The sequence below is a fragment of the Pleurodeles waltl genome, chromosome 1_1 (assembly GCF_031143425.1).
Source record: "Pleurodeles waltl isolate 20211129_DDA chromosome 1_1, aPleWal1.hap1.20221129, whole genome shotgun sequence".
Classification (NCBI taxonomy): domain Eukaryota; kingdom Metazoa; phylum Chordata; class Amphibia; order Caudata; family Salamandridae; genus Pleurodeles; species Pleurodeles waltl.
In genome coordinates this window covers 955,716,580-955,741,803 of record NC_090436.1, presented here as the reverse complement: position 1 = coordinate 955,741,803, position 25,224 = coordinate 955,716,580, and the positions used below count along the sequence as shown (strand labels likewise).

General features: G+C 43.1%; 1 protein-coding gene across 3 annotated transcripts in view; it reads right to left on the bottom strand.

The window, feature by feature from the left end:
- Positions 1 to 25,224, bottom strand: part of SLC39A8 (solute carrier family 39 member 8) — a 277,625-nt gene that overhangs the window by 162,680 nt on the left and 89,721 nt on the right. For all 3 annotated transcript variants that reach the window (XM_069230211.1, XM_069230210.1, XM_069230212.1), the window contains exon 3: positions 22,960 to 23,125. In XM_069230211.1, coding sequence (XP_069086312.1) covers positions 22,960 to 23,125 — 166 coding nt within the window. The remainder of the gene's footprint in view (positions 1 to 22,959; positions 23,126 to 25,224) is intronic.

The window sequence follows — 25,224 nt, the reverse complement described above, 5'->3', positions numbered from 1 at the left end:
CCCAGACCATCAAGATCCTGGATCTTAAAGGAGTCAGTGCAAGAGGGCATTTAGGCCAAAGGGATATATTTTGTTAAGGTGAAACCGTGTTAGCCATAAAAAGCGGCATGACAGAATCTGATTACTTGGAGGCGAAGGTGGAAAAGCTAGGAAATGCATCACAGAAAATTATTCTTATGATACAGAGATGCCCCCTTGGTGAAGGGAGACACGTCTAGGCCAGGAGGCAATCTTTTTCACAGGACTGCACTAGCCCAACTGAAGTGAATAGGGCCAGCAAGCTGTGAATGAAAGGATCACATGGTGGTGGGTCTTGGTCAAGTTCAATACTGATGCAAATGGCCAACACAGAGGATTACTCACATTAGCTGCAGCATATGACCAGATCTCCAGATCAGTTAATTGGGTAAACAGCTCTAGTTTTCTTTCCTTATCGAGTGGAGGTTGAATAAAAGCTTGACATTGGAAATTGGAAAGTTCGGATAGTTTTTTTTACCAGTGAAGTAGAGCTATTTGTTTAATTTGGTAACTGATGGGAATGGTCTGGTTTAAAAAAGGGTGGGGGTTTGAAGAGAACTCAGTGCCATAAAGCTATTCTATGTAGTGAAAGTGTAACATTGCTCCTTTATGAAGTCTGTTTGGCAGTGAAATGGCGACATTGTACTCTGTTGTCCAGTATGGTATGATTTAGAGGTATTTTTTATGTTTTTATGTTAGGGTCCTCCCTTCGTATCTAGAGCTCCCCTCCCTTCTTTTTTAGAGTACTTTTGTGAACTGTGCCCTTTAGCGCAACATCGGGATTATTTTCCAGTCAACACCACCTAGGGTGTAGTCATGTGTATAAGACTTAAAAAGATCTTCTGTTCCCAGCGCCGCCCTTAGCAATTATAGTTTATGTACATGTGGCTAATGGCACATTATTATGGTAATAAGGCCCATATTTATACTTTCTTTGCACCACATTTGCTCCGCTTTCTGACGCAAAAGCGGCGGAAATGTGCAAAATACAATTGCATTTTGTAAGTTTGCTCCGCTTTTGCGTAAAAAAATGACGCAAATGCGGCGCAAAAAAGTATAAACATGAGCCTAAGTGTGCTTCTAGATAACAGTTGTGCGTGTGTTATATATCAGAAATAATTCCGTTTTTAATCTGTGTTTAATTAATATATCCGAACTGCAGCTCATACCCTCCCTTCTTTTTTAGAGTACTTTTGTGAACTGTGCCCTTTAGCGCAACATCGGGATTATTTTCCAGTCAACACCATCTAGGGCAACGGTACTCAAAGTACGGCCCGCGGGCCGCCAGCGGCCCCACGGACCTAGCTTGGCGGCCCGCGAGACGCACACCAAACGCCATATCATAATGGCAGCAGTATGTAAACATAGAAGAGGGCCGCGGGAGCATGCTCCCGCGGCCCTCCTCTATGTTTACATACGGCGGCCATTGTTTATGCCGTTGCCCTGACGATCCTGGAAGCCAAAGCCCCATAAAAGTCAGCGCTTGCAGCTAACTTTTATGGGGCTTTGGTCGTCTGCTTCCTGTCACCGGCTCCACGTCTGCTGCCCGCCTGCCTGCCTGCTGTTCCACATTTGTGGCATCTTTACAGTGCTTTGAGTCAGGTAAGGCTCTTTGGTTATTTATTTATTTGTTTTTAATGTAGTGTGTGTTACTGGGGTAGGCGTGAGAGCAGATTGCGCTGTGTGTGTGCGCTGTGTGTGTGTGTTACTGGGGTAGGGGTGAGAGCAGATGGTGCTGTGTGTGTGCGCGCTGTGTGTGTTACTGGGGTAGGGGTGAGAGCAGATGGCGCTGTGTGTGTGCGCTGTGTGTGTGTGTTACTGGGGTGGGGTGAGAGCAGATGGCGCTGTGTGCAGATGGCGCAGTGTGTGTTACTGGGGTAGGGGTGAGAGCAGATGGCACTGTGTGTGTTACTGGGGTAGGGGTGGGAGCAGATGGCGCTGTGTGCAGATGGCGCAGTGTGTGTTACTGGGGTAGGGGTGAGAGCAGATGGCGCTGTATGTGTGCGCTGTGTGTGTGTGTTACTGGGGTAGGGGTGAGAGCAGATGGCGCTGTGTGTGTGCGCGCTGTGTGTGTTACTGGGGTAGGGGTGAGAGCAGATGGCGCTGTGTGCAGATGGCGCAGTGTGTGTTACTGGGGTAGGGGTGAGAGCAGATGGCGCTGTATGCAGATGGCGCTGTGTGTGTTACTGGGGTATGGGTGAGAGCAGATGGCGCTGTATGTGTGCGCGCTGTGTGTGTTACTGGGGTAGGGGCATTGTTTTGAAAAAGGGGGTGGGGTGGTTGTTCCCCCTCTAAGCCCCGCCCCTCTAAGCCCCGCCCCCCGCTGTCACTTCAGTGCGGCCCTCGGCCGCAAACCATACTGCAATTTTGGCCCCCGAGAAAAAGTTTGTGAGTACCCATGATCTAGGGTGTAGTCATGTGTATAAGACTTAAAAAGATCTTCTGTTCCCAGCGCCGCCCTTTGCAATTATAGTTTATGTACATGTGGCTAATGGCACATTATTATGGTAATAAGGCCCATATTTATACTTTTTTGCACCGCATTTGCTCCGCTTTCTGACGCAAAAGCGGCGCAAATGTGCAAAATACAATTGCATTTTGTAAATTTGCTCCGCTTTTGCGTCAAAAAATGACGCAAATGCGGCGCGAAAAAGTATAAACATGGGCCTAAGTGTGCTTCTAGATAACAGTTGTGCGTGTGTTATATATCAGAAATAATTCCGTTTTTAATCTGTGTTTAATTAATATATCCGAACTGCAGCTCATACCATACATACGTATTCCAAGGTGGTATTCCCAAATATGTGTGACATGGGCGACAGGCATATTTGAACTGACGGCTGGGAAAAAAGCACATTTTTTTCCATGCATAATATGCGTAATTTTCATGAAAAGTATGCATATTATCCAAAACACGCTTGGGCTTTTGTCTACTTGAATACCGTGCGTGAGGTGTGGCCTGTGTACGAACGTCATATCATGTCCCTGCTTAGCGTATGTTTCATACACATACACATTCTTAAGTTATGCAGAGAACGTTGTTAGTGCATTGCGTGCTGCTGCAGCACACATCCAATTTCACAGTTCCGGCGAGACAATTTCTGCTCAAACCGGTCTTCAAGGAGCTAAAATTATGAAAAAAGCACAACAAAAATACACATTATGAAAAATAAGTGAAACTCAATAAACAACTAAGAAGTACGCACGGGTACCCTCATGTAAAAAACAAAACAAAGAAACTTCACACCAAGGTCTTCTTAAAACAGAGGACTTTTTGTCATACTACTGTATTCTTTATTGTGATTTTGAGAGTATAAAGCTATTAGATAAACCAAATATAGCAAGCAAGTTTCGAATATATATCCTCCTATAGTCACAACGATGTAAACTATATGTTAGATCTGTTCTGTACCGGTCTTCTCAGTAAAAAGGTGTACTCGAACGCATCTTTACCTAATGTTTGCTTCTTCATGACACTTTCTTGACAGAAAGCACGATCTGTAACATTTTATGGATCTTCGGATCGGGTTCTCACATGATGGTTTCAGTTCGATCTGCTCGACTGTTCTTTCACAGGTTCACGTGACATTACTAGTTTTAGCCTTCCAATATGCCTCAGTTGATCAGCCAAACTTTTCATATGCATGTTCACGTATTATACAGCTGCAGTGTTGGACCCTAATGATTGTGCAGCATTCCAAAGCCTGAAGTGGCACGCGGAACAAAAACAAATCACAATATGTACCTTATTATGTAAAGCTGTGAATTGGCTTAATAGTTTCCGCATATCACTGGATTATTCTAGTTCGGAAACTGTGGGCCCACGCCTGCATGGTCGTCATAGCAACATTACTCTGGCGCAACTGATCCAAGCACTGTGATCTCATTTGAAAACAATGGCGAACAGGGCCACCACCTCACCCTGGTAGGGCACCTCATTTTTTGGGGGATTTGCAACTATTCCTCTAAGGAAACTCAAGCTATTCTAACTCTTCCCCAGCTTCTATATCCTCTTCTGTGTACATGGCCGCCCGAGTATTGGCGACGTCGCCCCTTTCAACGTGACCATGGGCCAGATGCAGCAAGGCTTTTAAATCGCTGTTTGCGAGGCGCAAAAGCCACATCTCGATGCCCATTTCCATTTTGCGAGTCGGTAACTTGGCTACCGACTCGCAAAATGGGACTGCGAGTCGCAAATAGGAAGGGGTGTTACCCTTCCTATTTGCAAGTCGCAGCGCGATGTAAGATTGCTTTGTGACCGCGAACGCGGTCGCAAAGCAATCGCAGTTACCACCAGTGTCACACTGGTGGTAACCCATTCGAAAAAGGGAAGGGGTCCCCCCAATGGGACCCCTTCCCCTTTGTGAATGGCCTTGAAAACATTTTTTCAGAGCAGGCAGTGGACCACTGCCTGCTCTAAAAAAATTTAACTGGCACGTTTCATTTTTTCGTTAGTAATGCATCTCGTTTTCGTTTAAGTAAAACGGGCTGCATTACAAAAAAAAACTGCTTTATTTAAAAGCAGTCACAGACATGGAGGTCTGCTGTCTCCAGCAGGCCACCATCCCTGTGAGTGCTGCGACTCGGAAAGGGGTCGCAAATTGCGACCCACCTCATTAGTATTAATGAGGTGGGCCTTTGCGACCCCCTTGCGACTCGCAGATGGTGTCGGGGACACCATCCTGCATCCGGCATTGTGAGTCACAATGCCGGAGTTTCTACATCTGGCCCCATCTTTCTTATGCTATGGAAAGAGAATCAGATACTTCCACATTTCCTGTGACCTCGATGCAGGAACACAGAGCCTGTTTAAATATGCAAGGCACAGATTTAAGAACCCTTTGCGCCATCTAACAACACATTTTTTTTACGCTAATGTGGCGTTAGATGGCAAAAAATGCAGCACCAGATTTACAAAGTGGTGCAATGCATGCACTGCGCCACCTTGTAACTCTTTGCGCTACATCATTCATGCGCCATGCATAATGTATGCAAAGGGGGCATTCCCCGTTAGGGGGGCTGAAAAAATGGTGCAAAGAAATGAAAGAGATTTCTTTGCGTCATTATTTTAGGGAATTTTAGAGCAGGCACTAAAAGGAGGCACACTATTATTCATAATGGGCCTCAATGAGCCTTACAGGATTAGCGCTGACATTTTTTATGCTAATCCTGCAAAGCTCCAAAGTAGTGTCCACATTTTTGATGCTAGTTCCTTAACTTTCGCCATGGTGCACCGGATCTTAGATACGGCGCGCACATGGTGGTGTTAGGGAGTGTGCTAAGGAGCTCAGGAAAAGTGTCCCTGCACTGGGTGCAGCGCCACTTTTCTTAAATCTCTTGACCCCTTTCCTGCCACTGACGTAACGATTATGTCCTTAGCTGGGGCGCTGAGGTGCATAGGACGTAACCGTTACATCCTAGACCGGGCTCATAGGGAGTGCGCTAGCGCTCCCCCCCATGAGTTTCCTACCCCCCTCCCATGGGTAGGGATGGAAGGAGAATCGCTTCCCCTTGCACCCAACCCTCACACCTTTTACCCCCAGTAAAGCTCAGCTTCCAGCGCGGAATGGAAGAGAAATGCAAAGCATATCTCTCCCAATCGTGGGGTGGGGCAGGCAGAGGCATGAAAGGAAAGGAAAGGCCTTTCCTTTCCTTTCATGTCTCGTTGGGTATTTCTGCAGCTCAATCGTGAAGTGATCGGGCAGCAGAAATGCAGAAATGGCCACTAGACACCAGGGATTTTTGTATTTGTGTGAAACTGGCATGAGGGGAGCGACCCCTTGAGCAAGGGTGGCTCCCCGGGGGGGGGGGGGTATTTTTTATAAGGCCTTTTCTGCCCCCCACAGGGGCAGAAGCCACTAGACGCAAATACATTTTTTTAAAATGTAAACTATGAAGGGGAGCAACCCATTGAGCAAGGGTTGCTCCCTTGAGAGGCACATTATTATTAGGCGATTTCTGCCCCACCTGGGGGCAGATCGGCCTATTTTAATCAGGCTGATGGGGGCAGAAGCCACTAGGCACCAGGGATATATTTTTTTAACGTAAACAATGAAGGGGAGCAACCCTTTGAGCTAGGGTCACGCCCCTGGGGGGCAAATTTTTATTAGGCGATTTCTGCCCCACCAGGGGGCAGATCAGCCTGTTTTAATTAGGCCAATATTCCCCCAAGGGGGGCAGAAGCCACTAGGCACCAGGGATAATTTTCTTTTATTTTTTTAGAGGTGGGGAGCGACCCCTTAGACAAGGGTCACTCCCCTGCGGGGGGGAATATTTTCAGGCCATTTGTGCCCCCCATGGGAGCAAATTGGCCTATTTTTATAAGGCCAAAGAAACCACTAGACACCAGGGATGTTTTTTATATCGGTTTCACGCAAGGGGAGCGACCCCTTAGGCAAGGGTCGCTCCTCTGGGGAAACATTTATTTTAGGTCACTTCTGCCCCCAAAGGGGGGCAGAAACCACTAGGTACCAGGGATTTTTTTTTTATTGTTTACAGATGGGGAGCGCTCCTTAGGCAAGGGTCGCTGCCCTAGGAGGCAAATTTATTTTAGGCCATTTCTGCAGAAATCCTACTAGATGCCAGGGAATTAAAAAAAAGTAGTGGGGTGGTGGCTACCAACTAGTATGGGCATGGTTATGTCCCCGCCCCAACTAAAGGGGGTAACAGTCTTTCAGCTCTCCCCCAGCACACAAAAAGATTTTATCTGAAGGGCAAGCAAGAGGACATTTGGTTATTTTGGGGTTTGGTTTTAAATTTGGGCCATGAGAGCTTGTCTAACTCTCAAAATCGTCCCACTTGAATTGGTGAGGGCTGCACTTTTTGGACTTTTGGACGCTGCCATGTAGAAAAATCTACGAGACCTAGACACACCTGAAAACTAAACATCTGGGTGAGTCCAGGGTGGTGTGCTTCACATGCACCCGCACCACTTTCTTAACCACAATGCCCTGCAAACCTCCAACTTTGCTTGAAATCACACATTTTCCCAACATTTTTGTGATGGAACCTTCGGGAATCCACAAAATTCCTACCACCCAGCATTGTTGCATCTATACCGATGAAAGTTCTGCCACACTGGTCAACCTAAAAGGGTTTTTTCCCAAACTGCCCTTTTGCACCCGCTTTGGTTCTCCCTCAATTTCGACATGTTTTTGGCTCTTCCCTGTCACAGGCACTTGGCCCACCCACACAAGTGATGTATCAATTTTAGCAGGAGACTGAGAGGAATGTTGGGTGGTAGGAAATTTGTGCCGGTGCAGTGATCCCACACAGAAATGTGGGAAAAATGTGATTTTTAGCTAAATTTAACGCTTGCTGAGGATTGTGGGTAAGAAAACACTGGGGGATCCACACAAGTCACACCTCCCTTGACTCCCTCGGGTGTCAAGTTTTCAGAAATGTTTGGGTTTGGTAGGTTTCCCTAGATGGCTGCTGAGCCCAGGACAAAAAACTCAAGTGTCCCCCCCGGCAAAAACAGGTAGTTTTGTATTTGATAATTTTGATGTGTCCACGTAGTGTTTTGCAGTATTTCCTGTCACGGCACTAGACCTACCCACACAAGTGAGATACCATTTTTATCGAGAGACTTAGGGGAATACTGGGTGGAAGGACATTTGTGACTCCTCTCAGATTCCAGAACCTTATATCACCAAAATGTGAGGACAAAGTGTTTTTCTGCTAAATGTTGAGGTTTACAGAGGATTCTGGGTACCAGAACCTGGTGAAAGCCCCACAAGTCACCCCGTCTTGGATTCCCCTACGTGTCTAGTTCTCAGAAATGCACAGGTGTGGTAGGTTTCCCTAGGTGCCGGCTGAGCTATGGGCTAAAGTCCACAGCTAGGCACTTTGCACAAAACAGATCAATTTTCTTTGGGAAAATGTGATGTGTCCATGATGTGTTTTGGGGCATTGCCTGTTGTGGGCACTAGGCCTTCCCACACAGGTGAGGTACCATTTTTATCAGGTAGCTTGGGGGAATGCTGGGTGGAAGTTAATGTGTGGCTCCTCTCAGATTCCAGAACTTTCTATCACCTAAATGTGAGGAAAAAGTGTTGTTTTGCCACATTTTGAGGTTTGGAAAGGATTCCCAGTGACAAAACCTGGTGAGAGCCCCACAAGTCACCCCATCCTGGATTCCCCTAGGTGTCTAGTTTTCGAAAGTGCACAGGTTTGGTAGGTTTCCCAAGGTGCCAGCTGAGCTGAAGGCCAAAATCCACAGCTACGCACTTTCCAAAAAACACGTCAGATTTTAATGTAAAAATGTGATGTGTCCATGTTGCATTTCCTGTCACTTGCATTAGGCCTACCCATGCAAGTCAGGTACCATTTTTATTGGGACACTTGGGGAAACACAGAATAGAAGAACAAGTGTTATTGCCCCTTGCCTTGCTCTATATTTTTTCCTTGCAAATGTAAGACAGTGATTAAAAAAGACGACTATTTGAGTAATGCCCTGTGATTCACATGCTAGTATGGGGACCCCAGAATTCAGAGATGTGCAAATAACCACTGCTTCTCAACACCTTATGTTGCGCCCATTTTGGGAATACAAAGGTTTCCTTGATACCTATTTTTCACTCTTTATATTTCACTAAATGAATTGCTGTATTCCCAGTATACAAAGAAAACCCTTTGCAAGGTGCAGCTCCTTTATTGGCTCTGGGTGCCTAGGGTTCTTGATGAACCTACAAGTCCTATATATCTCTGCAACCAGAAGATTCCAGCAGACGTAACGCTATATTGCTTTTAAAAATGTGACATCGAAGGAAAAAGTTACAGAGTAAAACGTGGAGAGAAATGGCTGTTTTTTTCATCTCAATTTTAAGATTTTTAATTTCTGCTGTAATTTTCTGTAGAAAAACCTTGTAAGATCTACACAAATGACCCCTTGCTGAATACAAAATTTGGCTACTTTTCAGAAACGTTCAGCTTTCCGGGATCCAGCATTTCTTTCACTCCCTTTTCTGGCACTAACTGGAAGGAGGCTGAAAGCACACAAAAATAGTAAAAATAGGTTATGTCCCAGTAAGATGCCAAAACTGTGTTGAAAAATGTGGTTTTCTGATTCATGTCTGCCTGTTCCTGAATGCTGGGAAGATGGTGATTTTAGCACCGTAAACCCTTAGTTGATGCCATTTTCAGGGGAAAAAACACAAGCTTTCTTCTGCAGCCCTTTATTCCCATTTTGTTTAAAACAACATTTTCACTATATTTTGCCTAATTTCTTGGTCTCTTGTAGGGGAACCCACAAAGTCTGAGTACCTCTACAATCCCTAGGATGTTGGAGAAAAGGGACCTAAATTTGGCATGGATAGCTTATGTGCACAAAAAGTTATGGGGGCCTAAGCGGGAACTGCCCCATGTAGCCAAAAAAACAGCTTGGTACCTGGGGGGGGGACAGGCCTGGCAGCGAAGGGGTTAATGTCTGCAGATTTATGGGTATGACGCTGCAGAAACATTTAGGCCCGGCGGCCAGCAACAGATGATAAACCAGGTGAACGAAAACAAAAGATAATGGCTAGTGTTGAGATAATGTGTCTGCGATTCAGATCAATAAATGTAGAGTAACACGGCTTTTATACGCCACGGTGATATCGGCAGTGCCAAGTCAACGCAGTACCATTCAGACCTGACCTCCGTGTTCTTAGAATAATATAATTTACTGTGGCACTTAACATGAGCACGTACCCTTAGGCAGGGCCACTGTGCACGTCTCCCAGTTTACAGAACATTTTCTAGCCATAAAATAGAGTCTGGAGTCCTCATTGAGGTGTCAAGGTGTCCCCATGGTCTGCTTTGACACACTTCATTGCAGTGAAAGGAGGAAGCCGCAACTAAAATCGGAGGGTATTATCAGGCGTGATTGAATCAGCATAGTTCCTAATTACTGGCCTTTACATAGTTCATGGAGTTTCATGCTTTCCCATGGGCATATGTAGAAGAGTATTTTGTATGTGTGCAGCGTGCTAATGTGTGACATTTTCCAGTCTCATCTGTGACACTTTATTACAAACTAAAGGGACTAGTCCCAAAGGTAACTTGCACTTGTGAGTAATGTACAGGTGTAATTTACTCTTGCACTTTTGAGTAACTTGAATACTTTTTTAATTTGGCTTACAAGTCCTTGTTAAATGGTTTCAAGTCAATACTAAAATAAAGACGAAACTGGTATTGTGGTTATTTTGCAAAAGATGTATCATGCTATTAAAAAAAAATCACACAAAGCGCTGGAAATTCATAGTTGATGGTTTTACTTTGCCAAGTGGTTACAAGGTTTAAAAAGTGACAGATTTACAATGGGAATTTCAGTCTAAATGTATTTCTAATGCACAGTTCTCCTTTTAATAATGGCACATGTACCTCTCAGGAATTCATTTGTGAGACTATGCACTAGGGGAGTGCAGTTAGTGGCTCACTAGGCATTTATCTTTGTTTTGCACTTAGAAACTAGGGCCTTGATTTATACTTTTTGGTACAAATGAAAACAGACCTCATGGTGGACACTGTGTAGAACCCCCCTCGTTCCCCACCCCCCACCTCACAGTTGAGTGTCACACTACAAGGATACCTGATATATGCCCATTCAGGCAGCATCTTTCCACTTCTCCTGCGCAAGCTTTTCCCCTGCTGGGAGTCCAAGTATCCCAGAGGTATGGTCCTTTTGGGGATCTCATTGATGCGCTTTCCCCTCTGGAGTATTTCTCGGCACAGTAGGTGCCTTCCCCCACTTCCCACACGGGTGCACCTAAGAACAGACAACACTTCCAATATGCAAGGGCCTTCACCTCAGGGGCCCGCACAATCTCGGCCCAGCACCACTTGAGCTACTAAGAAAGGCAGGTATCTCTGTGCTTGGCTGGTTTCGCCTGTTCCTTTATCCCTCGAGGTACTGGTTTAGTGGGTGGCTTGCTGGCACATCGTATCAATACATGTTTTTCCAGGTTCATTCCAGTACTGTTCAGTAAGGCAATAAGACTTATAAATTGCATACAGCACTAAGGCCCTGATTTATACTTTTTGGGGCAAAACTGCACTAACGCAGTTTTGCACCAAAAAGTTTAGCACCGGCTTGCACCATTTCTGTGCACCAGCTGGGCACCATATTTATGAATGGTGCAAGCCGGTGCAATGGGTAGGCTAGCGTAAAAAAAATGACGTTAGTCGGGTGGGGCTGGCGGTATGGAAGAAGGGGGTTTTGCACCAAAAAATGACGTTAAGCAGGTTAGAGTAAAAAAATGACTCTAACCTGCCCAGAGTCATTTTCTGACACAAAGCCATCCATACCACATGACTCCTGTCTGAGAAAAGACAGGAGTTATGCCCACCACCCCAATGGCCAGCACAGGGGACAACGGTCCCCTTGGCATGGCCATTGCACACAGTGCCATATCGGGGGCCCATTTCAGGGCCCCCACTGGCACTTTAAAATAAAAAAACATATACGTACTTACTATACTTACCTATCCTTAGCTGGGATGGGGTCCCCCATCCTCTGCTGTCCCTCTGGTGTGGGTGGGGGTGTCCCTGGGGCCTGGGGAGGGCTCCTGTGAGCTTATTCCATGGCGTTCCACAATGGAAATAGGCCCACAGGTTTCCTAACGTCTGCCCTGACCCAGGCGTTAAAAAATGGTGCAAACAAGCTTTGCACCATTTTTTGACCCCTTCTCCACCCCCTTGCGTGATTTGTGTACGGGAGGATAAATAAGGTGCTAGGGCCTTACAGTTAATTTTTGCCCGGGAACACCTACCTTGCATCTCATTGACGCAAGGTAGTTTTCTGCAGGCAAAAAATGACTTTAACTCCAATATTTTGGTACTGGAACATGCCTAGCGCCAAAATATAAATATGGAGTTGAGTTTGTGCCGGATTTGCGTAAAAAAATTGTGCAAATCCGGCGTAAACAGAGTATAAATATGCCCCTATTTGGGCATGGACCCCTATATTTCTTCACTATCAGTGACCCTGATTTCCTGAGATCACATCCTTTGCACACTTGGACAATTGGTGGCCTTATAGTTTTCGCATATTACCAATTGCCCTCTGCCTCTTTCAAATGTTTCTATCCTGATGTGTCTGCACCACAGTCTAGATTGCTGCCAAAAACAATAAGCATCCCAGGGAGGACCCACCCAAACCCTGGGGGGACTGAATCTAAAATTATCAGGATTTATGGATGTGGAAAATTTCTTCTCTTGAAAGAGTCCAGAACAATATTTTATGTGTGCAGTGTGGTCATGTGTGACATTTCCTGTCTCATGGGTGACACTTTACCACAAACTAATGTGACATGTCCCAAAGGTGACTTGCACTTCTGAGTAAATTACTTGTTTAATTTACTCTTACACTCTTGTGTAAATTTACTATGTTTTGCTGTTGACAAAAATCGGAGACTAATGTTACAAAGAAACAGACTTTATCTACCCCTTGAAAAAGGGGGTGGTGCCAAATTTATGCGTGCAAGTTACTACTGCCAAAAAAGAATCAGTAGTAAGTTCAGCACTGCACATGGCTAACCACCAATACTGACCACCCTTCGACTGAAAATAATGAATGTAGGGGTTTAAATAAAACCCCATAAAAATAGTCTTACATTAAAGTATATTATTTAAAATAGGTATAAATATAAATAGGTATAATCTATTGTAAAAAAAAAACAACCTAAAAAAGCCATATTATTGTTTAATTGTAAAATATTTTGATAACCGTTTTTGCATTTACAATTTACTAAAACAATCATTTGTATTTAAATATAGTTAAATTAACTTTACTTCTATACATTCCTTTTAATAATTCTTAATGCATACTGAAAATGTCAGAAAAGTGATTTGTATTTAATTTAATATATTTAAATTAATTAACGTTTTAATTCAAAATCAAGGTAATCATGCTATAGAATTTTCTATATTCTTGTAAGTGTAAAATAAAGATGTAAAGTTAATTTACATCATCGTTTAACACAAAAATATTTTTAGTAATTTATTATAATTATAAAGTTTAATAAACTTTTTTCCCTACACTTAACCATAAGGAGATCTCCACTCCGACTATTGAGTCTCTCTTTGATAAAGTATAGAGAAAATGTAACTAAAAATATTAGTAAAAATGTTTTCTTTTTATATTTTATTGTTTATGGGTTTCAATAAGGCCACCAATTGTCCATAATGGTTTCTGTTTGCTTTAGTAGCACTGATTTTGTATTGTAGGATGCCAACTTAATGTGCAGCCTTTAGTTCCACATTCCTTCACTTTTGCAGTATAGTTGACAATTTAAAGTTTTGTTTTTTTATGTATATATACATTAGTCTACTAATAATGTCATTTTCTCAACTGTGGCCCCCCTGAGTATGCGTTGCGGATTCCTTAGGGTCTGAGGACTACTAGTTAGGAACCATTGCCCCGGAGCACCAGAACAATCAGCGTCATGTCAATGGTAGAGAAAAAAAGAAACTGGCAATGGAGGGTATTTGGTAAAAGATGGTTCATGCAATTAAAAATAAATGACATGAAGGTCTGTAAATTGGTAGTTGACGGTTTTACTCTAGCAAGTGCTTGTGAGGCTTAAAAAGTGACAGATTTACAATGAGAATTGTATTTGAATAATGTGTAAGTTCGTTTGACTTGTTGGATCCCAAGTGCTTGGCAGGGTTCTTTAACAACGCAGAATTTTTAAAGAAGGGAGTTGGAAAGCATACTGTCTTATCTGACTGCCTGACTATTGCTACAAGAGGTTGAGGAGTGAGCAACAACACATTTATTAATGCTCAAGGGGCAAGCAGGCTTTAGACCATGGTAGACCACCTTATGCCATATGTTTTCCACTAAATTATATAATTCGTAAATCGGTCTGCCAAGAAGACTTCTACATACGTTTTATAAATTTTTTATCAGCTTTTGATGTGGTGGATAGGGGAATGCTCTGGACCAAGCTTGCTAGATCGAATATTCCAAATGAGCTATTTAAATTACCTATAGCTTTGCACACCAATACAAGGGTACAGCGGAGCATCGACCGTGGAGATGAGGAGGCAGGGTAATTTACTCACAACAGACTCAAACAGGATCGTGTGCTTGCACTGCTGTTGTTACCTATGTTTAACATGCCCTGCAGTCATCACTAATAAAAGTTAATTGTTATCCACCTAATATAAACAGTAGACGAGACCACTTACTTCTTTATGTTGATGACCTCATATTTTAGATTAAATGGCCATAAAGACGTCTGCATACCCTAGAATCATACTGTACTACAAACATATTAACCATCAGTACATCAAAAACAAAGGTTATGCGGGTAGGCAAGAAAAAACATGCTTCCCATGGTACATTTTGCATCCAGCTTAGATTTTTTTGGGCCTCCCTCACTTTTGACACATTGAAAGGTCATGCACTACAAAAGGCTCTAAACATATCAAGCATAGTGGGTGTTAAAGCATTGCATCTGGAATACGGCTTATGTTCCTTATCACATTTAACAGAAGTGGCCACAATCATTTTTATTTCAGGATTAACGAATCCTAAAACTCAGGGCCTCATTGCAACTTTGGTGGTTGGAAGGATCAAAGCCGCAGGGAGGAGGCTGCGGGGAGGAGGCTGCTGTCATACCGGCAGCCTCCCTCCCAGTCGTATTACAATGTTTCCAAAAGGCTGACCAGTGGAAACATTGAATTACGAAGTTTCTGCCGGTCCGACTGGTGTAAACAGTGCAACAGCATTGGCCTCAGCTCCCTTAAGGAAGCCGAGGCCAATGCTGTGGCACAACAGCATCCTCGGAATTCACACTATATGCAGTGCAGACAGTGTGCATTCCAGAGGTGCTGGCAGGGGGGCCCTGCACTGCCCATAACATGCAGTGGGCAGTGTAGGGGCCCCACTGTGGCCCCCAGCATTGCTTTACACCAGCCTTTTAGGGCTGGCAGAGAGAGGACTCGTGATCAGCATATCAGTGCTGAACTCAGCACCGCTGTGGCTGACCACAACTCCAAAGGCCACCACCCCACTGGAATCTATGATCCTCGCGGTGATGGCAGTGCCGTCAGGAGTGCGGCAGTCAAACTGCCACAGCCCGTTTGGTGGTCTGAGGACCGTCAAACTTATAATAGGGCCCTAAGGGCCTCATTACAACTCTGGTGGTCGGAATGAGCTGACCAATAAAGCCGAGGGGAGGAGGCTGCTGTCATACCAGTGACCTCCCCCTCAGTTGTATTACGATGTTTCCACCAGGCTGACCAGCGGAAACATCGTATTATGATATTTCCGACGGTTAGACCAGCAGACATAGTGCCAGGACATTGGCAGTTCAGACAGTGCGCATTCTGAGGGTGCTGGCAGGCGGAAACAGTTCAATGGCATTGGCCTCGGCCAATGTTGTGGCACAACAGCACCCCTGGAATGCACACTATCTGCAGTGCAGACAGTGCACATTCTGTGGGTGCTGGCAGAGGGGCCCTGTACTGCCCATGCCCCCAGCACTACTTTCCACCAGCCATGAAAAGGCTGGTGGAAAGACGACTCCTGATCAGCACATCGGTGCTGAACTCAGCGCCGCGGTGGCTGACCACAACTCCAACGGCCGTCACCCCATTAGAACCTACGATCCTCGTGATGACATCTGTCCCACCAGGAGTGCAGTGGTCCAACCGCCACAGCCGGTTTGGAGGTCTGAGCACCGCCAAACCTCAAAATAGGCCCTAAGGGCCTCATTATGACTTTGGTGGTCTGAATGAGCCGACCACCAAAGCCGAAGGGAGGAGGCTGGCGTCATACCTACGGACTTCCCCCCCCCAGCCATGTTACGGTGTTTCCAGTGGGCTGACTGGTGAAAACATTATATTACAATATTTCCGCTGCTTAGACCAGCAAAAACAGTGCCACGGCATTGGCCAAAACCATGGCACAACAGCACCCTCACAATGCAGTTCAGACAGTGTGCATTCTGAGGGTGCTTGCAGGGTCCCCCTGAGGCCCCCAGCACTGGCTTTCCACCAACCTTTTCATGGCGGGGACCCCCGTCATGAAAAGGCTAGCAGGATGAGAACTCGTAATCAGCATGGTGGCACTGAACTCAGCGCCGCCATGGCTGACCACAACTTTGACCCCTGCTACCCCGTCAAGATCAATTATCCTGGTGGTGTCACTGTTTCCTGTGTAAGGTAACAATGGTAGCTTTCGTAGGTGCCTTATCTTTAATTGCTTGTAAGAAGGGACTGATAAGATTAATATTTGTTTTTTAAATATTATGATTTGAGCATAATTCACTTTACTGATTTGCTTTAAATGTACTATTATAATGAAGTCTGGTATTTTATTATGTGTGTACTTGCTTTGAAAATAAACATGCCTCTCTTATGGTTTAGCTCAGTTTAACTCATAGCATTTTACCGCCAATGGGTGGAAAGAGCTAATGGCATTTTAGCCTTTATGCCTCACAGTATAACAGCTGTTAAAAGCCTTTAACGACCAGTGTAGCATCAGCAGCAGCCAATAATGGAAACATTTTCAACAATATTTTCTTGGTTTTCCATAGAAGATACTCCAACCAGAGGCTTACATGTAGCATTTAAAAGGTAGCATGTACTTATGCATATGATTGTGGGTATTTTTATTTTCACAATCCTCAATAGTTGTCTACCATTAATCATGCAGGCCATAACATTCTGTACTAGGGCTTTATATTCCTTTTCGTTTTTCCTAGGCCCTCCTACCTTACATTCTATGCCTTTTCTTCCATTCCAGAATGCTATATTAGTTACTTCACACGGTCTGCTACAGGTCTAATGCTAATTACAGGACGAAATAGATAGTTCATTTTAGGGTAGGCGATGGAGCCATCATTCCTAATACGCAAAGCCCAATGCAGTCTGTCCCAACATTTTAGTTACTGCGTCCCTGCTGGGAGGTCATGAAGAAGCAAATTTAAGGCATTTACAAGGTATCATTCAGGTTCTGTGGAACAAATACAGTATCAAATTGAGAGAAAATTCAAGGCATAAAGAGCAAATTCTCAGTTTTTGTGATAAGTCATTTCAGTTATTATTTTACTTTGTGGAAATATTTTAAGAATTCTCACAGCAGACTCAAACAGGGTTGTATGCTTTCACTGCTGTTGTATCATTTGTTTAACCTGACCTGCAGTCATACCTAACAAAAGTTCATTGCAACACACCTGATATAAACAGTAGGCTAAACTACTCACTTCTTTATGCTGATGACCTCATTAGTTTAGATTAAATGCCCGAAATAGCAAGATTCTCAGTTTTCGTGATGTAATTTCAGTTATTTTTATAAGTATATCACTGTGTGGAAACCTTTTTAAGAATTATCGAGGTTTCTCTTTTTAGAATGAATTATTAATAGAATTCCAACTTCACTCATAAAGTTTTTCTTTCAAACATATCCTGCATGGATGAGGATAATGACAAGTGCTCTCAAATAATTGCAATTGCACAGCTATATTTATCCTGATTTTACAGAGTAAGCAATTAAAGGTACTTTAAAAAAACTATTGTGCACCTGAAGACAGAGAGAGAGAGTAACAATTACCACTTTAACAAAGAAAACTGAAACATCAGCTAAGTTTCTACACAAGCCTGTCATCATTCTTGACACCAAGGTGCCAGCACAGTCGGTTGTGTCATGTTATGTTACTGGCATTTGTGCAGTGTGCAAACTCTGCTATGCATATTGCAGTGCACCACTTTGAGCAGTCTGAAAGATGGCTTATCAAATTATTATGAGATTACCATCACAGTGCAAAGTCTGATTTGATTTAGAAGATGTGCTATCAGTACTGTACCTGAGTAGGTTCATGTGTCAGAGAAATGTGGCAACATGTGGGTGAATGTTCTTGCATTCGTCAAACCAGCGGCTGTTCTGAATCACGTGTGCATCTTTTAAGATAGGAGGTCCATAGCCTTATAGAAGTATACGTGTGTAAGGTAACTGGAAGTATTGAGTGGTACTGGCTGATGTGATAGACAATTATTGGGATATCTGGGTTGTGTTGGTTGTATAGAAGGGCTTACATTGTAATTGGTTTTGTTGCTCAACAGTGCATGTTGGTCCTGGTGAAGAGTGCTCTTGTGTGCCCGGAGATACCTAATAATATTACACATCTGTGCTGCGTGGAATGTGTGTCTGAACTTCTGTTTTAGTGTAATGTTGGATGTTATGTGAGTGGCGAGTGATTGGAAGTGTTATCCGTGCTGTCTATTTATGAACTGGCCATTGGCCCGGTTATCAATGGCAACTAATCAATGACCTCCCAAAGGCAAATATGATTTTGAGTTGGGGACATACAAGTTAAGGACATGTCAACATGAGAGATGTGAGAGATTGATTGTAGTTCATGACAACAAATCCACTGTTTTCTCTCACCATCGACTTGTGTCACCCACAGGGAGAAATATAGGAGATTAGGCAGGTTCAAAGATAATCTAGTCATATAAACATATTCAAATACATTTTTAAATGTTTGCTGATAAAGAGCTAATGTGCAAATCGTATTGATCGACGGGATTTCCTTGTTTCATCTATACAGAGACTAAACCAAGCAGAATATTATCAGTGCTTTAAGGGCTCTCTCGGCACTAAGGTTCAAAGTGGGATATGTGTCACCGCAGTTAACAATCTTTAAACTTTGTCACATGGGACAGCCGCTGCATAGGCTTCCTTGGACTTTGAGGACCGTGCCTTTCGTTCTTGGTCTAAAGAACTAACGTCATGCCTTTCTGTTGCGACTGACACCTCTACCATTAAATAACCTTTACAATGGATGCTATGCAACTGTGACATGGTATCGCCTTTCTTTTACTACTGAATGGGATAGGATTCCAACTAAAGTCTGACAAAGGATAGAAAAACATGTAAGCCTCCTTGGAGGCAAAAAGTCAAGGAAAACACAAGTAAACCTGCAGTTTCATTGCCAGCACACTTCTCAACCACCAGTAAAAACAAGCATTTTCAATGCAACGGGTCTCGCATTTGCTCGAGTTAGAGCTATTAGCGTTGTAAAGAAAAAAAACGCAGCGTGATCGCACTATGTAAAATGCAGCGCGATCGCGCTGCGTGGAAAATAAACAGATAAAGTAGTCCGGACACCATGCTGAAAACATCGAGCCTCGTATGTTTTTAGTAGTTTACCGGTGCTGTGTAGGTGGGCTAAACACCAGAAATGACATGACGTATGCATGCCTTTCACAAATGAAAGCAAGCGGATTTTAAAAGGTAAGCCTATGAACCAATGTAAGTGACTGATATGAAATTGGCGTGGTTTGAAGCCCAAAGAGAGATTACAGAATGGACGGAGCGCTTTGCGCTCGCCCATAATAAGGTAACCCACATGCTGATGAAACAAGGCTTCGGCCCATGGCTCATCTTATATAGTCTTCCATGATGCCAAGCCACGCTGATCACATGGTACCAGCTTGGAGGACTTGGCAGCAGGGTTCCATGGACTCAGTATAATAGCATAGTGGGTGTTAAAGCATTGCATCTGCAATATGGCTTATGTTCCTTATCACATTTAACAGAAGTGGCCACAATCATTTTTATTTCAGGATTAACGAATCCTAAAACTCAGGGCCTCATTGCAACTTTGGTGGTTGGAAGGATCAAAGCCGCAGGGAGGAGGCTGCGGGGAGGAGGCTGCCGTCATACTGGCGGCCTCCCTCCCAGTTGTATTACAATGTTTCCAAAAGGCCGACCAGTGGAAACATTGTATTACGACGTTTCTGCCGGTCAGACTGGTGAAAACAGTGCAACAGCATTGGCCTCGGCTCCCTTAAGGAAGCCGAGGTCAATGCTGTGGCACAACAGCATCCTCGGAATTCACACTATCTGCAGTGCAGACAGTGTGCATTCCAAAGGTGCTGGCAGGGGGTCCCTGCACTGCCCATGACATGCAGTGGGCAGTGTAGGGGCCCCACTGTGGCCCACCAGTTATTGTTTATGTGTTTGCTTTGTTCAGATCCCAGAGAAGACACCATAAAGTTTTAAGAGCAATAACCTTTTACAAGCAACATTTTAAAATGTATGAATTTTAGGGCTTTTCCGAACGATAACTGAGCAATGGCCAGATTTAGCCCCTCCTGTATTGCATGCCTTTCTATAGAGACTGTTAGTTCGCAGAGTTGGTGACAGATTTTTTTTTTGTGCTCTGTAAACTATGTAGTGCGTCTTGAAATCTATTTTTGTTTCAAGTGGTAGTCAGCAAATATCAGTCATAACAGGAGTCCTATGACTGACCTTTTAGGTTTCTGAAACTCGACTGGTGTGTCTATGTGTGTGTGTGTGGAGTATTGACTACATGGACTAAATGGTTGTTCGGTGGTGGACACTGAGGATGGCGATACCACTAGGCCATGTTAAAGGTCGTCAAATGGATTCTTGTTGATTGACTGCTGATTTCTATTAACTTTGAGGTGTAGCCTTTGAGACTGGGGTGGACGGCAAGCGTGCATCCTAATGTTTTCTCTGCTTACCTTATGGAAGGGGTAATTCCAAGTGGTTCTGTCACTTCAATTTAAATCTCTGGTGGATCCTCCTATGTGTAATATAGGCTTTGATTTCACAAAGAGGTTATGCAGTTTTCTGGTTTGTTTATGACAGATTTCAGTTTCAGAATGTTTCAGAATGTCACAAAAGGAGGCTGGTACTAGGTGCCCTCGTTGTTCGATGTGGATCTACATAGACGTTAGTCAACAACTTAAAAGCTGCTCAGACTTGGACTATTTCCAAAAGGGGGCTTGGCATCGGCCGTGAATTGCAGTCCCTCATCGGGTAGAAAGGGGAAACCTGAGTGTTAAGACTGTGAAAGGCTAATTTTTGAGCTGTACTTTTCTGATTGATTAGTAACTCGTTTTACAATTATTTCTTGCAGCACGTGTGATTACTAATAGTTCATTATTATCATTTATTCTTATTATTTTCAATGACAGAGTGCATACTGCGATAAATTATAAATTAAAAACTGGATACCTTTTTCAGAATTCTCCAGCATGGAGTGTGCGGAGTTTGGAACACAGGTGCCCTACTTACATGAAAACATATTTCCTATTTCTCCAATCGTCACTAAGAATTCATATGGGGCACTGGTTGGTTTTGCACTTCACTTTAGATTGAACATCTTTTATCATGGAACCAGACTGTCTATCTTGCTCACTTTCAACTTAGATTTCATTTTGCTTCTTTTTTTAAAGGAGTGAAATAATTGCGATTCTTGGAAGTGTGCCAACGTTCTGCACTGAAAATGATTCAAGGTCCTGGGGTATTTGATAACTGCATGAGTACGGTGGCAAGTGCATCCTCTCTCCTGAGATGTCTTTGGTCACGAGGCAGTTGCATCTGTGCTGTCTAAAGGTGTTCCTAATGCACATTTCTCTCCTTAACAATGGCACATACTCCCCTCAGGAATTCTTTTGTTAGACTATGTAGTGAGGAAGTGGTCTCATTGTCTCACTAGGCCGGTTACTTCGTTTTGTATTTGAAATCTATTTGGGCATTGACCCCTGTACTTCTTCTTTCAGCGATCACATGCTTTTCATACAGTCGCTTATATGTTTTGTCTTGTTTAAAATTGCCCTTACATCTTTTAAATGTTTCTATCCTGACGTGCCTGCGCCGCTCTCTAGATTGCTGAGTAAACAGAACGAACATTCCTGGGAGGACGCACCCAGCTCTTGGGCAAACTGAATCTAAAATCCCCACATAATATAGAGGTAAACGAATCATAAGGTAACAGCTCCCAAAACAAGATACTGGAAATCTCATTCGAGGGGGTGGATCGCTCTTAACTCTGTCTTTGTGCATTCTTGTCCTAAATTCGAATCATTTTGGGAGGTGTCAGATAAAGAGAAAACCCGATGCTCAATAGCAAGCTGTGACACTGCTTTCCTTAGATCCACTCATCTCAAGCTCTTATGTAGTCCTGATTTTACGAGTGAGTGAATTCTTTGGAGGATTAGCAACCAGGGGTGGATCGTTCATACTTTCAGGTTCCATTGGCTAGATGGGCGGTCCTTCCCCTGTATTTTCCACATATGGAGTGCATTGCTAATTTTAGGGATGACCTCCTTCTGCTAATTATGGGTGTGAGATACTAGCTACTTGCAGAAGGTTAGGCTTAAACCTTAGCTGTTGACCTACAATTGATTTCTGGAGTATGCTTTTTCAAGTGTGACAGCTTTGTTCAGGTGACACCCAACGTCACCACGTTTGGACGTAGTCTGGATTGCTGGTTAGTGCACACTAAAGCTGACACCCTTCTTCTGCTCATTAATTTCTATTGACTCTAGACACGTTTTTGTGTGTATCTGAACCTGTTGTTGCAGTTTTAAAACTGCAAAGTGACAACATTTTAAAACAATTAATTGTAGATATGTTTACTGAAGCTTTTTCAGAGATGGTGCTAAACACACATCACGTTTCACCTTTTTAAAATTAGCCATCAGTAAATCTGTCAGTGCAGCCAACGGTGTCACTGTCTACCCTCTGGATTCCTGTAAGACGTTCTGGCAGATATACAAGAAGTCCCTTGTTTTTTGATCCACACAGAGTCTCGGTTGATGACTCTAATACACAGGTGGTGGAAGGCACTGGGATTACGGAAAACACTGAAGGTTGTATAAAGGCAAGAAACGTATCTTGGTGAATATTGAATATCAAGTTAGAGTAATGGTTTGCTCTAGCTGCGAACCTTGTTTGAAACAACACATCTTATTACACTAAAAGTAAGACATTTTGGTGGTCAGTGTAATATCATTAAAATAATAATATTACCAACATTTCTACATTTGTTTTGCACCATTCCATTGACATCAAGGATGCTTTGGTTTTCATAAAACTGGACTCTGCCATTTGCTGCTCAGTACTCACTATTCTCTTGTTAAATGGGAAGAGATCAACACACTGAAGTTAAATGTCAGCAGATATCAAGCACTTACCTTCTGTGGAACTTGGCCTGGTTTTGTTTCTAGGCTCTGCTTGGCCACAAGGATGAAAAGACATTTGCTGCAGAATGGCAGGGCATATAGTTGTGAAATTGGGAGCAGTAAGCTGGCTCCCATTCTGCATGTCATAGATGGAAAAGATTTGTTCTCCGGACAAACACTGGGGAGAGAAATAAGTTGTCACTTTTTCAACAAACTTGAATAACAATGGACAACAACTTAAACAGGTTAAGTACAGCTGTTAGCGAATGTGAGGCGATCAAAAACACAATCATATCAATAATAATAGATATTTATGGAACAAATAATGAAACAATGAATACATACACAAGGCAAGCACTAATATCATTGTAAGACTAAGGGCCTAATGTAGAGTTTGGTGTATGTGTGCTCCATCACAAACATGAGGGATATCCCGCCTGCCTTATTACAAGTGCAGTTTTTCCTTATGGAGTTGTAATAAGGTGGACAGTATATCATGCTTGAGACAGACTAACCGTCCACCAAACTCTACAGCAGTCCTTAAAATAGTGTGCGTTTTTGATGTCTACTAACAGGAAAAGATCACAAGAGAAAGAGGAGACCCAAGTCACTTGCCAGCAATATTTAGGACAAATCTGATTCAAAATAAAAATCTACTTTGAGGATTTTAAATAGATAGAGTGTATCCATCAGCCAAAAGAGTTACTTTAGTTCAGTTGGCAACTTTAAAATCTGTACTGTTTGGTAACGTGCAGGCTAATGTTAATTTTAATTTGTACTGGGAACTATGCTCAGTACAACATTTTCAGCTCCAATCTATAAATATTATTTCATCTTAATATTTGATTAAAGGATTAAAGTCCTTACAACTAACGTGTTTGGCTAGACATAACAGTAATCTTGAGTTGAGATATTTCTGAAAATCTACAAAGGAAAAATAAGATTCCAGCTTATTCTTCCCACGGAGAACATAGCCTCTTTTGCTACCAAATCATGCTTACTTGGGGGATTGTGCCCGATTTTCCATAATCCGACATAGATTCAGCAGAGACCTGAAAACATGAAATGTGTAACTGAAGCTTCACTGGGCAGTAATCTAAAAACACTGCAGGTTATTGATGAAATGTGTGAATGGTTGTCATTGTACAATAGAGGGCATCATTCGGGACTGATTACGTCAATAAGCAGCCTACAATTTGAACTGATTAAACATAAGTCAAGTGATAATTCAAAAATATATTTTAGATGCAGAAACTCTTCTTTTCTTGATCAGAGTTACTCATGACATATGCATGCATATTGTGGCCACAATAGGACTAGATTAAATCCAAACAAGCTGAGGGAATTCATGTTTTTCTAGGGATCAAGAGAAATCCCATACAGTTTGCCCACCATTCTAAATCAAATGAATAATGTCCGGCACAATAAGTACAAACTCCTCTTCATTTTATTTTAATATTAGTTTTGTCACCTTAGCAGATGCAGCACTCATTAAAAGCAGAGCCACAATGACCTGAATTTTAATTGGCTCTGCTGCCAGACCCAAAAGAAGTGGAAAGCTGTTGATTAATTAAAGCCTGATCATCTTCTCTCTGATTCATTAACTTCCACCATCATTTCTCTCCGATTTGGTCTTTGATTGATTTCTGTCTTCTTGTCAAGACTCAAACTTTGTCTAGCTGTTCAGATCCGTTCATCTGTTTGTTTACAGTGTTCTTTTACTAGGTCTATCCCAACAAACCATTCAAAATGATTCAAAAATTACAAAATACAGCGATCAACCTTAACTTGGTGCGTGTCATATCACAAGGGCATGAAACATCCGCACCGGCTGCTCATCATCTTCTTTAAGGGTCTCACGCTGACTGTGAATGCCATTCTGGCTCTACCAGCAGACGCAAAGAGATCTGCTATTGTTTTCTCACCAGGAGATCACTTTGTTTATATAGCATCTGCTCCCATCCTAATTTATTTCTCGTCCATCTACTCAGTGTTCAAGAATTGCTAACTGTGGAATGACCTCCTGTTTGGAATTATCTCCACACCTAATACAGATTTCTTTTGCAATGACTGGAAGACATTATTATTCTCCACATCACTGCTAACACACAGAGTCTGAGTTGCATTGTGAATCAGTTAAGAGCTTTTAGGTTCCAGTCATTCCTTGCCTGGAATTTCAAAAGCACCCTTCATGCAGAAGGCAATGCAATAGCAGTTTCAAGTTACGGCCTCTAGCAAGAAAATGAACTGAAGCTAGAGGGCAGGCAGATGCATGTA